Below are 15,562 nucleotides of genomic sequence, written 5' to 3'. Positions count from 1 at the left end.
GTTTGGGATATGAGGGTGCCAGGGACAGATAGACATTGAGCTTGGTTGTTATTCTCTCTTCACAGTCCCTGCTAGGCTTGTCTCTGACCGTACCAGGTGACCTGGAGTTAAAGTGGAGGTTCTTGCATCCAATCTCCTCATGATCAATCCAAAGTTTTTAATGATCACAGATGTATATGTTTACATACACACAGGGATTATGTCCAGACGGCACATTTCTTCCTCAGACCAAAGTAGCTTTAGCCTCGGCTGCGTCTCATTCTTTGAGCCATGGAAAATGAAGAGAGGCAAAGAGTTCTGAAGAATAAGAAACCAATTAATCAGCTCAAATGCAGTGGATGCTCAGCTGTCACACATGTAAACGTAAACACTTCCATCAATCAGTAGGCTGTGCTGCCTCGTCAGGGAGCTGTGTGGAGGTATTCATCTGGCACACACATCTCACTCTAATCAATGAGTGGGATCGCAAATGTAACCCGCCCTCCCCCCCCTTCCCCACCCACACCCACACCTGTCCCTGACGGCTACTATAAAATAACTGTTTACAATGTCATGATAACGACAGCTAACTGTGGCTCTAAGTCGCCAACATTCTATGCCTGTCAGGAAGAATCAGTGTGTTGCTTTCCGTCGTACAGGTTCAGCACCAATCACCATGCTGGAAATTGTATAATTCAAAACAAAATTATTGATTAAAAACACTCTCAATATTAGTTAAGAGAATGTGTTGCTGGACCAACACATGGTTATTTTGGTTTCCTTGGTAATCTGTGGAGTGGTTGGCATCAAGCCCAAGGCCTTGTCTGAGTTGTCAATTACTCAATATCTACTCTACATTCTGTCATGACCCCCTCCTTAACACACACACACACGTTCACAAATCAAAGACTGTTTGATTGGGGATGTTCTCTTTAAAACAGCTTAACGCTTATTGTCATACACCTGAGCTGAGAGAATGAGGGAGAAAGAGAGAGGAAGAGAGGCAGAGACATAATCTTTTGTGAACAGGTGACAGGATGAGTGATGGGAGGATGAGATCAAAATTAAAAGAAGAGAGAGATCAAAAGAGGCAAAGGTAAGCGAGGGACAAATAGAGAACCTACGGTATACACGGCAGAGCTTCGGAAGGGGGCCAGGAAAGAGGGGGTGGGGTTGAAGGTGACCAGAGGTGTGTCTGGGAGAGGACCATATGGCCCTGCTGTGAGAGGCGTGGCCTATCCTGGGCTGCTGGAGGAGGCAACTGACTAGCTCGAGCTCAGCTGAATTCATCCAGTGCTAGAGGGCTAGCCAGCCGCACATGCTGGGGGTATGGTGCAGACCTAGCCCTGTTAGCTTAGCGTCCTCTGGAAGACACCCTGGTTGTCGTTCTCTGAGACAGAATGGCAAGATGTCACGTGTACATAGATCACTCTGATAGTGTTATCAATGTGATTACAATCTGGCACTGACAGAGAATGGAAAAAGCTTATTGCGCCAGTGGATTAATTCATTTAAGCCTTTGTGAACTGATACATCTCCAAGTTAGGCCTTAATGGACTAGTCTATCTACAAGCTAGCTTATATATGTCCATACCTTTGTAATGTGTCTTTGAACATATCTCAAATATGGGTACAACCGCCTCTTTGCTTTCAGTAGAGTCGGATAATACTTCCACGACAACAAAATACCACCCAATAGAGACTATACGTCTACTGTCAGTATGAGATACAGTACCTCAGTGACATCACTATGCATGTCATCAGTGTAATGGAAGTGAGTTGATAAGTCCACCTCCTGGTTGAGTCCTGCCCTAGATAGACTGTTAAAGACAGGCAGGGGGCAGCCAGGTGATAGGGGGCTCCACACTGCTGAGTGGGCGAGAAAACTCACATACACACAAACTCTGTTCACACTGGCATTCACACACATGCGTACATTTACACACACACACACACACACACACACACACACACACACACACACACACACACACACACACACACACACACACACACACAGAGACGTATATACTCACACACACTCCTGTCCCACTTTCTTGTGTTCCCTGGTGTGTGTCCCAGCATCTGTCTCTAATCCCATCCCAGCGAATGGACCTCTTAACCAGAGGTTGCCATCCTGTGTTTTCTGTCTGTTACAAATAAATTGGATTTTTTTTTCTTCTGTCTTCACACAATGTTTGTCTGGGGCACGGAAGGCAAACCTCTAAGGATTGCAAGGAAGGCCTTCTGTGTCGCTAATCACTGTTTCTAGGTTAGGTTTCTCTGTGTTTTGATGTAGCAGGGAAGTGGGGAAAACACAACAAAATGAAAGTAACTAAATGGATTCGACACTTAGGGTCTGACGGGTGGACTGTGATTTTCTGTTTTTTGTTTGTGTAGGTGTAGTGGCTGGTATATTAACAGGTAAGAGAGAGAGAGATGGGGAGGGAGAATCAGAAAACAGACACATGGATGATTTGACCTGTTTCAACAGAAACGTCAGAGAGTGTGGTGGTCTTTCAATTCCTGTCTTCAGCCAGATGGTATTCATAGAAAGCAGGTTGACAACCTTGGCTTGGAAGGAACATCAGGCAGACTCACCTCCCTCTTCCCTGAACAGGTGCAGCATTCCAACCCTCTTCCCTGCTCAGCAGTGACACACTGTGGCAAATAAACAAAGTGATCATCAACAATGCAGATCAGATGTTTTACTAAGGAGGTTAAAACGATGGGTATGCCTACATTCACCCAAGTCCCGTTTCAAGCGGCACTGCTCATCTATGTGATCCAGCCATGTGACCCAGCTATGTGACCCAGCCATGAGCGATGTCACAGGTCTGATTTAGAGCATAAAAGGCTGTGACTGGGTCAGCATGCAACACCGGGTCAGTGCCATGTTACCCCCACAGAGGAACAGACAGGTGGGATCAATGTGCAATTGATGCAAAAGTCATTGCAGGCCCATGGCCACAATGTCATGGCCAGTCCTTTTTGCTGATGCATGTACTTTAACTACCAAGAAATATATCCCCCTTGTCGATACGACACGCTGGTGGCACATGCTGGTGTGACCGTGAATGTTAAACGTATTGATCGGTCACAATGATGCTGATAAGTATATCATAATACACACTTACATACTTACTTCAGAAGGGCGTAATTGAGCTATACTTATATTCATACTAAGCCCATTGATAAGCTATAAACACAGATCATTGCTTGCTCTTCATCTACAGCAGAACATGTCTGCATCTCTGGGCTGCCAGGTTTGTTTGACTCATGTCTGAAGATGCCTTCATCCATACGGCAGGCGCACTTAAGACCACAGCCAGATCCTTATGCATTATAGATGTCATCATTAGTTTTTCTCCAGATTGTTGGTCCAGGACTCATAAAGAATTAATTCTGTTCTTCTTACTCATCAAGCCTCCCTGGTAAACTTAAAGACAAAAGGAGATACAGCCAGGTTTTTCTTTTGAAGACATAAGTTGCTGATGGGCTGTGGTTTGACCTTGAGGTGTAATTGAGTGGTTAGCTTGCCTTGCAACTAGGCAGAACAAATAATTGATCACAATGTTTTCTAACAAATATGTGTTGTCCTCTAATACATTAACCTTACTCTGTTTAGTAGTGTGAAAGCATCAGTCAAGAGGCCATCTGCTGCCCAAACACACCACCACAGTAAAGGTCCCAGTTCATTTATTGGATCAGAGAATTAGCAAAATTGAACTTTCTAATTAAAAGGCTGGGCAAGATATATCTTATCATTAACATATCAAATAGTTGCCACATGTGCCACAGACACATGCTAGTGCCAGAGCCAGTAAGAGAACATTTTAAAGAATTAGAAAAGCAGGTATTTGCTTTTGCAGATTCCAGATTGAACACTACACAGTAATAATTAAGCTTCACCACCAGAATGAGTAACAAAGAAACCATGATCAGGACAAGTGTTTCATTAGTTTCCACAATTTACAGTCAACAACATAGGAGCCTTCTAAACAAGCCTTGAATTATCTGTAATCATTGACCATTGTTTTGATCAACTGTATCCATTACAAACAGCTCAGTAAAAGCCCAATTAAAGGGTCACCCTTCCTAGAGGATTGGGGGGGGGGGGGGGGCTGTAAAACAGCATTTGTAAAGCAGATTAAGCATTCCCCGGTAATTTGGAAATTAATCATCAAAAGTCCAGTTCAACTATAGCTAGAAAACACTTCCACTAGCACCTGCCTACAGGCCCTCAGCACAAACCTCTTCAGGGGTTCCACTCCTCCAATCACCCTGGCCCTTGCTGCTCCTTCCATACCATTATAGTTGGTCTAACCCAGTTCCACATACCCAACCCTAGCATTTCACTTGCACTCAACCCTCATTCAAGGACCCAATTTCATGAAAAGTAAAACATTTGTAACAATTCAACGACTCACATTTAAGAGACAAGACAAATGGTAAAGACAAGAACAGCAACCTTAGACATACAGACATAAAATCAGAGTAGACAAGACATGACAAAAACACTTTGAATTCAGGTTACTCACAAGGTTCATTTTGTTTTACAAAACAGGGAAAGGGCATTGGACTTAGTCCATTTTCAAAACAATAGTGAGAGACTTAAGGTGCTTCAGGCAATACAATTGAGGTGAAAACCACAGTGCATTATCAACCATGCAATTCCACTTTCCTCCACTACCAGCTTTCCAGTAGTACCGGTTCTCTTCCACTGCTGTGCCAATCCTGACAATAAACCAAATTGGATAATTCACATGGTTCAAGTTAGTTCTTTCCAAAAAATTAAGCGTTCATTATAAAAACAATTAAAATGCTTCAATCTGAAATGCTGTAATCCTTTTCTCTTGCTCTGCCTTTGAAAAGAACAAGCAGCATTGCCGCATGTACTGTCACCATGACAGCTTCATATCAAAACCATGACTTGCATATTTTTTTTTTAAGACAACACAGAAGAGTCAGAAATAAACTACTGTAGCTGGTTTGGAATTATCCACTCTAGAGACCACAAACTGGACCCATATCAATCATCAAAACTCGGAAGGCAACCTGTAACAGCATTCCTTACAACTTCGACAACACCTTCCATCAAACCGGAGGTTAACATGGCAACATACTGCAAAGGGACTAGCATGCAGTTGGTGCATTGTAACACATCGGCGCCACCTAGTGTGTCAACTATGTCTAGCCACCCCATGGTTGAACAGCTGCAAGTTTAAAAAGGATCCCAAAGATTTCTCCGAGAGGTGAAAGGTCAGTAGCTGGAATATCAAGCTGGGGTCTTCAGACTCGTCTTGTTGACTGCTTATATAAAAGTCCTGTGATTTTCCACTGGACGGAGACAGTTGTTGATGCAGTTTAAGACGAGGAAACTTCTAGCATGTCCATGAGGCTCAGGCTGGTCCTCATCCAACGTTAGTAGAATAAGTGATTAGGTATAGTAAAATACATGACAATGACTTCACTCTGGATCCAACAGGAGGAAACCTCTAGTTCTTCTTCAGGGACAGCTAAAGGAGAAACATTTAAATCAATACAGAAAACACCAGTTCATGACAAATATGAAAGCATGCCTTTTAAATACAGGTTGTCAAACTATCAAGTAACTGTCAATGGAGGAAAACTATTTAAAGTAGGCCAAATAGGACTAGACTGCTTGACAAAGTCTTGTTAACGGTCGTGCATCTTACCTTGTGGGCTGTGTCTGCAAACTGTTGGGCTCTGTACATCAGGTCCACAGTCTTGTCCTCAGCACGGCTCAGTCTCCTGCTGCGCTCCGTCAGAGTCAGGCTGGCCTTCTGAACTACACTACCCATGCCGCTCCTCGGGAGCCTCTGGTCAACAGGGTGCTGGAAACCTGCACAGCACAGGTCAGTTTGAATTACACTAAAAGGAACCTGTCCAGTATAAGAGAGTTAAATCATTAAAAGAAATAAGAACACAACGTCAAAGTTAAATACTAGGAGTGAGTCCCAACCTAACGGGTCAGTTTTGGGTTTGCTATTGTCTTCCTCTTCCCCCGTCCCAGCCTGGCACCTCTCCCGCCCATCACAATCCCCCTGTCTGTGTCCGCCAAGAGGCACAGCGCCCCCTTCAATCACGCTAACTGGTCAGGGCCCTGAAGGCAGGGCTTTGTGTCGACCCCTCCTAGCCAAAACAAAGTCCCCTCTTATTTGGCCGCTATACAATAGAAGGGGCGTTCTCTCACTGCAACACAGAGGTGTAGCAGAGCACAATGCACAAAACCCCTGGCGCTTGAGGGAGAGGAACCCAAGAACATAAATGGCGCATTCATGGCTCAAAAGGTCATGGAAGTAGAGGTAAGGTCAAGGATGGAGGAAGGACAGGGCCAGTGGGCTTTTCAATAAGGGCCATTTGATTTCCTCACCTCTGCTCAGAGGGCGCCCTTGGTTGGAGACCATGTTCTTCATACGTTTAAAGAAGACCCTGCAGCGATAGATGACCAGGTTCATGGTGCAGGCGTCTGGGACAAACACAGGCAAACACCCAGATGTTCAATGGTTTAATTCCCATCCCCAATAATGATTAAAACAATAAAACATAAGCTCCTGTACCTCCGGTCAGTTTAGACTGACAGTTGACAAACTCTGTTTTTCTGAGCCCAGTTTTGCTTTTCTTCTGGCCAGGAGTCTTTTGACCTTTTGGATGCAGTAGAGTGCTTTGGCCCTCTACATCCTCCTGCACCACACCTTCCCTGACCACAGTGCCCCCCTGGGCACCTTGACCCTCCCTGCTCGCCTTGCTTTCTTGGGCCACTCTGCCCTCCTTGCCTTGCCAGTAGGTCTGACAGGCATGGTACATAATCTGGATGAAGATGCACTTCTCAGCTGCTGAGCTGGCCATCCACTGGTCGAAGGCATTGTCAAACACGAGATCAAACTCTGGACAGTCCTGGAAGAAAGGTACATGGAAGGTTCAGACTCTACTTGTAGGAGGGTTGAATAGACTGTGATAACAGGGAAGGACAGTCAGAGCTGACCTTTTTGGGGTTGATACCATTGACCTGGCGAAGCTGCTCAATGATCCACTGAGAGCGCCTGGTAAAGGAGGAAGAGCCACTAAACTTCTTGACCTTGGTCACGAGGAGCTGAGCTGGCCTCTTATTGGTCACTGAGGTGTGGGGGGAGGGGGTCAAGTGACAAACAAACACACAGACAAATAAGCACAAATCCGGTTACCTAGAATACATAAAATACAATGCTCCTGGATTGACTGACCTTAAACAACCTAAATATTTACATTAACAACCATTCATCATACTGAGTTAACATGACTAGTGTTGTGTAATGGGCAAGAGGATGGGTGCAAGTTGGGCTGGTGCAGATAGGGGGTTAGGGGTAGGGTGAGGGGGTGAGGCTGGCTGTACCAGCTGAGGACACCCACCACAGTCTGTTGTAATTGAGAAGAGGAAGTTTGTATTCAGACACAGGGTAGGGAGCTTAAACAACCGGGATGGATGACTTTCCCATGCACGGCTAACACAAACTACCCCACCACCCTCTGACATCCAATTTTGACCAGTTAGCTACAATATTAATGTCACGTTAATGATCTTTTTAGAGCTACAACTTAACCCAATAAACACTGGCACCCCTTTATCACCCAGGACAATGGCTGATTGATACTGCTAAACAATGCTTCTGTTTAAGCAGTAAAGTAAGCAAAATGATGCAACAGGAAAGTAAATGAAAGATGTGGTATAGAAGTCTACCTGACAGACAGATGTATGTAGCATAATCCCCCTTTCCTCCTGTGGGTAGGAAGGGTACCCTTTTCCTCTTTCTCCTTTTCACCTCCACAGCAACCAGCATCCGTTCATCACGAGGGACAAAAACCTCTTTGTTGATGGCTGACTGGATCGTCATGTTTGAAGTTCTGATACATGCAGGTAATGTGAGAAAAAGGATTAAATTAAAAATTGTAGCTAGTGTTCTTGCTCAAATCAATATACAGCTTATCAAATTACATCACAGGTGACAGGTCACCTACATCTGGTGTACAGAGTAGCCTGCCTAACATAAAATAGAGATTAAACCCTAAATTGTAAACCTTTATTAATCAATTGATTTCAATTAAATTGAACCTAAACCTTATTTCACATTCCACAATAACTTAAAAAGACAAAACAGTTTTAGCTTACCTGTTGTGGTTAAAAAGACGTCAAGAGTTTATCAAACAATCACAATTTAAGAAGCCGAAGTTTATCTCGGTTAAACGTTAAACGACCTTTCCTAAAACTATGCGGTTACAGCTAAAACTCGCACCGCACACCACAATGGCGTGCCTTGAGCACAAGGCGACACAACGGTGGGTCCTATCCCGTTTGAACAACTTAAATATCACGTGGGGGGTGGGGTGGGGGTGGCATGTGCTTTAAAAATGAATGGCCAGGTTGCTGCATGAATCGCCGCCGTCTGTCCGAAACTAAACATGATCACGGTCGGCTTTTTTTTCTGGGGCTGTGCTGATTAAGACTTGATCTGAAACACCTGTTCATATTAATGTCATTAACGCTATAAAATACAATAAATTATGTAAAATTGTTTAACATAAATAAAAAGGCCACAGTCATGGAGGTGCAGAGATTTATTTTAATGAAAAACAAAAAGATTACCAAGGTAATTAAAGCACCACGTCATTCATTTGAAGAGGGAACAGAATACCAAGGTTAGAAAGGGTGGGCATGACAAAAATAGTGTCATCTTGTGCAAGGCAATGGGAGATACAACTGATGGGTTAACTACCCAAATCACAAAACAGTTCAGTTTCCTAAAGGGCACAGTACTTTCAGTTTGTCTAGCATGGAGTCTCTATGTAAACGTATGAGAATACATCTGTCACTTACAAGATATGGCACAGGAATTGGTAGGCTATATTGTATCCTAAAGAGCAGGAGGAATAAGCGTACTAGTTTTCTGTTAAACAGTGTGATATGTCAACACGTATAAGCAGAACTAAGGAGACAAGTATTGATAATTCTGTTTCTGTTAAGACCAAAGGCCATATTAGATACGCTACTGAGGTAAAGGGGTAAAACTTCACAATGGAGAAACACAGACACATAGCATGAAAAACTTACAACATATCTGCAAAATAAAGTATAAACTTAAATAAATAAAAACTAACTGATGGTAACATAAAATATGGCAAATGTTAACCGTTTCTGACTGGTGACCACAATGAAATTACATCAATCAATGTAAGGGCAATTCATTTGATTAAAAACCTTATCCAATATCTGAATCAACTTATAAATCTGAAAAATAACCTGTCCAATTGGCTTTAAATTACTCTCTGCATGCTTTAGTCCCTCACTTAAATCATAGCAAGACAATCTTCAACAAAGCCCATATAAATGGCCTGTACATACTGCATATCATGCTTCATTATGACCAAAAACACGATTGATTTAACTTTCAATTCTTCTTGAATTATCAATTGTCATTACAATAAAACTGAAATGTGACCAAATATTGTAGCTGTTGTGTTATCCAAGTCCCTGTACTACAACAAAGATTAAAACACAAACCCGTGGTTGAAAATGTGACATTCTGCATGAGTCCTTCATGTGTGAACACTTGTTTGTTGCCTGACTAAAAAGTGCAGTTAAATTGAAATTCATGTGCAACATGTCAGTGTCGGTAAGATAGTGTTTTTTGTTGTATCAAGACCAACTATTTGGACAAAGTGTTTATCTCTCACATATAATCGAAGAGAAAAACAGTCACCAGGCAATTTTATGATGATCAACAAATATTTGGCCACTAGTTTGAGTTTCTCAAAAAAGCAACAAAATCATTTTCCACATGATACACTGTTGTGCACTTGCAGTAAACATGACTCGGTTCACAATTACTCAAATGGTCCTAGTAGTTTAAGCTGAACAAGCAGGCCTATTATTCAATTAGATAGGCATACTTTCTTAATGGTTCCAGTGTAAAGGCTAACATACAATTCCAAGTTGGCTTTCTCACAAGTCTGAATCAAATAGATTGAAATGAAATGTTCTTCTCTGAGGCAATACAATATGTAGAGATGGGTACAAATGTGACTCCCTCAACAGGCCAGACACTGAATGAGAGTTGAAGCTGCATGCTGAGAGAGGTGAGGCTTTAGCTATGGCTACAGTAGCAGAGGGTCTAGTCACAGTCACTGCTGGGTCCTGACTGATGGACAGGTGCTCATGGAAACACGTTATCATTCAGGGACACAGGGGAAAGGAACAGTCATCATTGGATTTAGCAGTCGGAGAGACTGTCACTAACACAGTCACAGGGTAGAAGAATAGTGTGAGAGGTTAAACAGTCAGGTTCAGGTTCTGGGGGGAGCAAGAGGAAACGTCTTTGATCAAATGGACACAACATGTCTGTGAAGTGATTTCTAAAGCACAGTTACATCTGCTCTGTGTGGGTACCAGGGTCAGGTCAAAGGTTAATGCACTGAGTAAACTGTGGGTCAATGAAATGTGTTGAGTGAAATTCTAAGAAAAGCATGTGTGTGTTATGATAATTCTGGACTGTCATCAGTGGTTTCCGCTGGATCTTGCTGTCTATACATGAAGGTCAGGAGAAACAGAGCCACATCGTGAGAGCACCAATAGGCTGTGTGGGAGGTTACGGCCGACCAATAGCGGCTCTCCACAAGGCCCTCTCGCAGCTCAAAGTCAATGCGCCTCTCCAACTCCACTGTAAAACAGGAAACACACAGCCACATATTCATAAAAATAAAGCAGAAGACCTCTTATTAGAAGTATATTGTTTGCATGGGGTGACGATACTTACATGAGGTGTTATCCAGGATAGCTGAGGTGGACTGAGACATGGTGGGCTCCACCTCCTTCCTCTCCTCTACCTCTGTAGCCCCACCCTCTTCCCCTATCACATTCTCTACCTCAGAGGCCCCGCCCTCAGAATCAGAGGGCTCCTCCTCCAATCCGCCTACCTGACCACTGGAGCGAGAGAAGCGAGAGAAGAGGATTCCACCAATGCCCTTCCCAATACTAGCCGCACCTAGGCAGGCAAAAAAGGAGGAACACTCAAGTAGGAATACACTGAAGCACGCAACTACATACAGCACACAGGGGGGTTATAGGCTTCTTAGCTACTCTACATTATTGTTGTTGTCTAAGAGTGCACTTTACTCCCAATGCTGAGTATTTAATGGATACAGGAAGCAGTAAGATCATGGGTCCTGTGCTGTCAGTCCAAAAGATGTCCTAATTGCTCTATATTGATCTGTGTAGGCTGTGCGTGCTGGCCTTGCTCCCAAATCAGCTATGCAAGCTGATTCTGTTTCCCAAAAGCAAACAGTGGCTAAGTCCATGCTGATATCACAAAACCATTCGAAAATACTAACACATGAAATTCAAATGTTGTCCAAAACACAACAAGGCCCTGAGGATGGCCAAAACATCCAAGTACCATAGCACATAGCCCTCCCACCGCCTCCCTCATCATCCCATTCACACAGGTACTCAATCCCTACTTCCATCTCCATCCCCTCCTCACCCATGAAGCTAGCCTTGCCCAGATTGGTGATGGATTCCCCGTAGTGCCTGCGGGCCTGTGGAGGAGAGGTGCAGGGGCTGGGGATGCTCTCCGTGTCCGACACAGAAGCACTCTCCTTCAGGGGGTTCAGCAGAGTGGGACGGATCTGGTCGTAGGGTGTGGGACTGGTGGTGTTATACCTGCAAACACGTAACAGACGATATGTACATGTTCAGTTATATTTAATGCAGGGAAAAGGTCCTCTGGCTCCTTACACTGGTGCCTCGCCAAAGATATCTGTGTACAAGTCACAACTCACCAGTGTATCTGGACAGGTGAAATGTTGCTGTAGTGTTTTAAGACAAGGGGCTCCAGTCTGTATGCCTGCAGATACAACCCCGTACAGTACATTACAAAAAAATATAACAGGAAGCCATTTCAGGCTTATTGACGGCTGTGTTATTGTATTTAAATCCCGGCTCACCACTGGGTCAGTGGGGTGAAAGATGTTAAAGAGACGTTGACAGATGGATTTGGGTAAAATGTGGTCCTGAGTTCGGTTATTTCCTGGTCGGATCCCTCGCAATGCCAAGAACACAGCAAGGGGTGAACCCATGCAGAAGAAATTCTCCACCTAGAACACACGTATGGTAGAGAGGTGTCGAGTGGGAGAACCTAGATAGAATTACGGGACATAAGATCATACACAAATACATTCTATGATCTGTCAAAAATACCTTGAATTTCAAGGCAGGGGCGGCTTCTGATGAGGTCTGCAAACCCTGGAACTTGTCTTCCAAATCCCTCAACCTGCCCGTGTCAGAGCCAAACAAGCATGGCATAGCAAGTGTTGGGATCTCATCCTGTATGTATATCACACACACACTCACGCATCACAGAGCTGGCGAGGGAGAGCTGACTACCTGAGTCGAGTGAGTCTGAGCTGCTCTTGGAGCTGGCGCTCCTCGTAACTTGGCCAGCGTGCTTTGATCTCCTCAGGATCTGGGACCTCCTGATGATGGAAGCGTACGGGGTCCCAGCCCGTCATGATGTCAAAAGTGATGACACAGCCCAGGGAATGGGACACAATGGACACCTTCCCATTCTCCTCAAACTCTGGGTTCCGCGAACAGAACAGCGTGTAGAGACGGTTCAGCTCCAGAGTCAGACCTCGAGTGATCTGTAGGAAATGCAGACACAGGTAACATATCCATTGCAGTATGTCATTTACATATCGATCGTCTTTGTGGAAAGTGACTGTATATTAACATGTCTAAAAGTGAGAGAGAGACAAAGAGAGGCGTCCCCTCTCACCTCATCTCTGTAAAGAGGGCTGGTGTAGTACATGATGTCCATGGCACTGCTGTTGAGCATGTCTCTGAGTCCTCGCACTTTGTCTGGAGTGATAGAGTCCACTGTGTCTGTATCAGTGCATACACACAAAGACAGAGAGAGAGACATCAAGGTTATAATACAGTACATTCAGTTCCATCAGTCAAGGGTAACAGGCCATCCTCCTACCTCCATCCAGAGCTAATTTAGACCTCCATTCCACAGGAAGGAACTCAACGTGCTCTGTGGTACGATCAGAAAAATGCTTCTCCTCCATCTTTCGGGCGGCATCTCGCATCCTACAAACCAAAATCGTTCTGTTTCAACTGGGTCACTGAACCTTCTAGGCCTTTTATTTTTTTAGTCCACTCTGTCACAACAATATGGTTGCAGTGCCTGCATCCTGCTGGATGACTCACATGCTGGTGTTCCTGATGATGCGACCTTGGTCCATTTTCTGGCCGATCCCATGCACCACAAAGACAATGTGCGTGGTTTCAGGTGAGGTGTCCTCAGGGGCTGCCTCCTCCACGTAGCCTCGATGGAGACGGGTCCCACTGCTGGAGGCTAAGGGGTGCAGAACACATTGTTACACCTCAATACAGGAACACTGTCGAAAAGGGACTTGGGTTCATATCTCACGCAATGTAGTTCTGTGTCAGTGGGGATGCAAACCCTTGGAGAATCCCAGTTTCTGAGTGACAGTTCGTGCTATCTTGGAGGTAGTGGCATCACTGTAGATATACACCTCATCCACGCTGTGCCAATCCACATGGTTCCGGCTCAGCTTCAGACTGTGGACAGCTGAGGGAGTCAGACAAATTAATTAACGCCAACCTACTTTCCTCAGTTTAATGTGAATGAATTTCTCTTGGGACTTAGCGCTTGGAAATTCAAACAGGGAGACTGGATTTTGTGAATGACACTGTGTGTGTGTGTGTTTACATAACATAGTATTGTCTTTCCTTGAGTGAAAGATGTGGTGTGTGTGCATGTGTGTGTGTGTGTGTGCATGTGTGTGTCTAAAAACTATGAGCATGTTCGTGGCTTCCACTCACACAGATGAGCTTCTGAATGTCCTACAGTTCCGCTGAAATCAGCTAAAATAAGGTCACCTGACCTGCCTTGTGACCTTCCTGAATAGCAGCGATTCCTATACCATGTTTTGAAACAGTCATGTCCGGCTAGCACACAAATTTACCCAGGAGTCCATCGACTTTACCATCCTTGCCGTCCACGGTGGTCGGCACCACTTCTGCCTCATAGGTGTCCCTCATCTGCTGCCCCCGGAAACAGGCTAAATGCTCCAGTTCAATGAGGTCGCTCTCGTCCTCCTCCAAGGGAAGCCAAGTGCCATCGATGAACCACTGCCCCCTCATCACAGGGATACGGTCCTGCTCTGTGAACGGATAACTCTGTGGTCATGCTTGTTCAACACGTTGTTCAGCATACCATATCTATGGCACTCACCCTTCCAATGATGTCAACAACACACTTCAAAAACTCTGAAGTAGGCTAAAGTCTAAATTAACTATACTCACGGTTCCAATACACAGGATAACATTCTTTTTCTTTGACATCCACTTCATAAAGACCCCCTCTAACGCATACTGCCTCTACGTTGATGTTAATAGAATCCAACTCCCTGTCATCTGTCACAGATACGCCATCCCTACTACTCTTCTCCTCGGCTGTCACTGGCTCAGTATTAACAGCTCCCCCCTCTGTGACGTCCTCCGCTTGCACCTCGGAGCCAGTCGTTGTGTCCTCTGTTTCGATGGGACCCTGGCGTTTGACTGTTCCTGGGTTTAATTCACAGAATTTGCGATGAATTACTTCAATTTTCAAAGAATCGTGGCCAACAAATGGCTTCCATGTTCTCTTGTCCTCTTTGTAAAACCACCGCACTTCTTCAGGTCCGAGCTCTGTTACTACCTCGCCACGGTGCCTAGAACTGTTAGAGCGGTTCCGTTTTTTTGTAGTGATATTCCCATCACTTTCAGTGTAGTTTGGGTCGTTTGTGATTTCCAGATAGGTTGTTCCTGTATCAGAATGAGAATGGTAGCCAGAATAGGCTTCCTCCACTAGGCCCAATATCATGCCGTCCTGCGATAACCGGTGTTCGCCTCGCAGCAGTGGCAGGTGTCTGTCCAAACCGGACTGGACTGAGTCCATCTCGCCGTGAATACTCTCGCCCATGGGATCCTCGTAACAGGACACAAACACATCATTTGCCATATCCCAGTCATTACTGCTGACAGAGTTATTCTCCGAGCTCTGTTGGCGGACGGTTGACTTGTCCATATTTAAATTGCTCCTTTATATGTCAAAAATTATAATATTTCCAAAACGGAGGAGGGTCTTGAAATGTTTTCAGCAATACAATTTCGTAGACAGCCTCGCGTTTACCTTATTTGTCGGAAGTGTTTGGGATCCAGGCATAACGGTTTGAAAACCTTCCCCCTGTTCAACGCAACTGACATCATCTGTGGCCGACACAGTCGCTTTATCTTGGTAGACCAAGCAAGAGGCTTCTAGATGTTCATTAAATTAAAAAATCAGGGATCCATGTTGGCTGTTACATGTTCTTGGGAAATCTACCTGTTCACATTTCCTATTCGCATGCCAATCTGCCGTTTGCTTACTACAGCTTACAATGGTAGCGACGTGCTCCTCCCAAATGCGTGAGAAAAATGCGCAAGGGGGGGAATGATTCACACAGGACACCGTAGTTG

The 15,562-nt window shown here is 44.6% G+C and overlaps 2 protein-coding genes across 2 annotated transcripts; both read right to left on the bottom strand.

Moving 5' to 3' along the window:
* Positions 1-4,354: 4,354 nt before the first annotated feature.
* On the bottom strand, positions 4,355-8,313 carry stxbp6l (syntaxin binding protein 6 (amisyn), like). Its single transcript, XM_084699211.1, has 7 exons — positions 8,150-8,313; positions 7,721-7,884; positions 6,989-7,119; positions 6,564-6,900; positions 6,377-6,472; positions 5,679-5,845; positions 4,355-5,498 (listed from the first exon to the last, which is right to left on the bottom strand). Exons 2-7 carry the CDS (start codon positions 7,872-7,874, stop codon positions 5,478-5,480), a joined length of 906 nt encoding a protein of 301 aa, XP_084555337.1. The 5' UTR covers positions 7,875-7,884; positions 8,150-8,313; the 3' UTR covers positions 4,355-5,477.
* A 264-nt stretch (positions 8,314-8,577) lies between these two features.
* ddhd1b (DDHD domain containing 1b) lies at positions 8,578-15,516 on the bottom strand. Its single transcript, XM_084700732.1, has 13 exons — positions 14,369-15,516; positions 14,029-14,226; positions 13,503-13,631; positions 13,247-13,394; positions 13,017-13,126; positions 12,810-12,916; positions 12,419-12,675; positions 12,233-12,305; positions 11,980-12,129; positions 11,815-11,879; positions 11,517-11,695; positions 10,791-11,018; positions 8,578-10,694 (listed from the first exon to the last, which is right to left on the bottom strand). The coding sequence occupies exons 1-13, from the start codon at positions 15,129-15,131 to the stop codon at positions 10,510-10,512; spliced, it is 2,592 nt and encodes an 863-aa protein (XP_084556858.1). The 5' UTR covers positions 15,132-15,516; the 3' UTR covers positions 8,578-10,509.
* Between the last annotated feature and the right edge of the window lie 46 nt (positions 15,517-15,562).

This window comes from Hypomesus nipponensis, chromosome 6 (assembly GCF_054491055.1).
Source record: "Hypomesus nipponensis isolate SF chromosome 6, ASM5449105v1, whole genome shotgun sequence".
Lineage (NCBI taxonomy): Eukaryota > Metazoa > Chordata > Actinopteri > Osmeriformes > Osmeridae > Hypomesus > Hypomesus nipponensis.
The sequence above is the reverse complement of the archived record's forward strand: the minus strand, read 5'-3'. Positions and strand labels throughout refer to the sequence as shown.

Coding starts and splice junctions, on each gene's coding strand:
- stxbp6l (XM_084699211.1), bottom strand. CDS start 7,874: ATGACGATCCAGTCAGCCATCAACAAAGAGGTTTTTGTCCCTCGTGAT. Junction 7,120..7,720: donor TACATACATCTGTCTGTCAG/GTAGACTTCTAT, acceptor CCCACACCTCAG/TGACCAATAAGAGGCCAGCT. Junction 5,846..6,376: donor AGGGCGCCCTCTGAGCAGAG/GTGAGGAAATCA, acceptor TGTGCTGTGCAG/GTTTCCAGCACCCTGTTGAC.
- ddhd1b (XM_084700732.1), bottom strand. CDS start 15,131: ATGGACAAGTCAACCGTCCGCCAACAGAGCTCGGAGAATAACTCTGTC. Junction 12,306..12,418: donor CTCAGACTCACTCGACTCAG/GTAGTCAGCTCT, acceptor TGACACGGGCAG/GTTGAGGGATTTGGAAGACA. Junction 10,695..10,790: donor TATCCTGGATAACACCTCAT/GTAAGTATCGTC, acceptor CCTGTTTTACAG/TGGAGTTGGAGAGGCGCATT.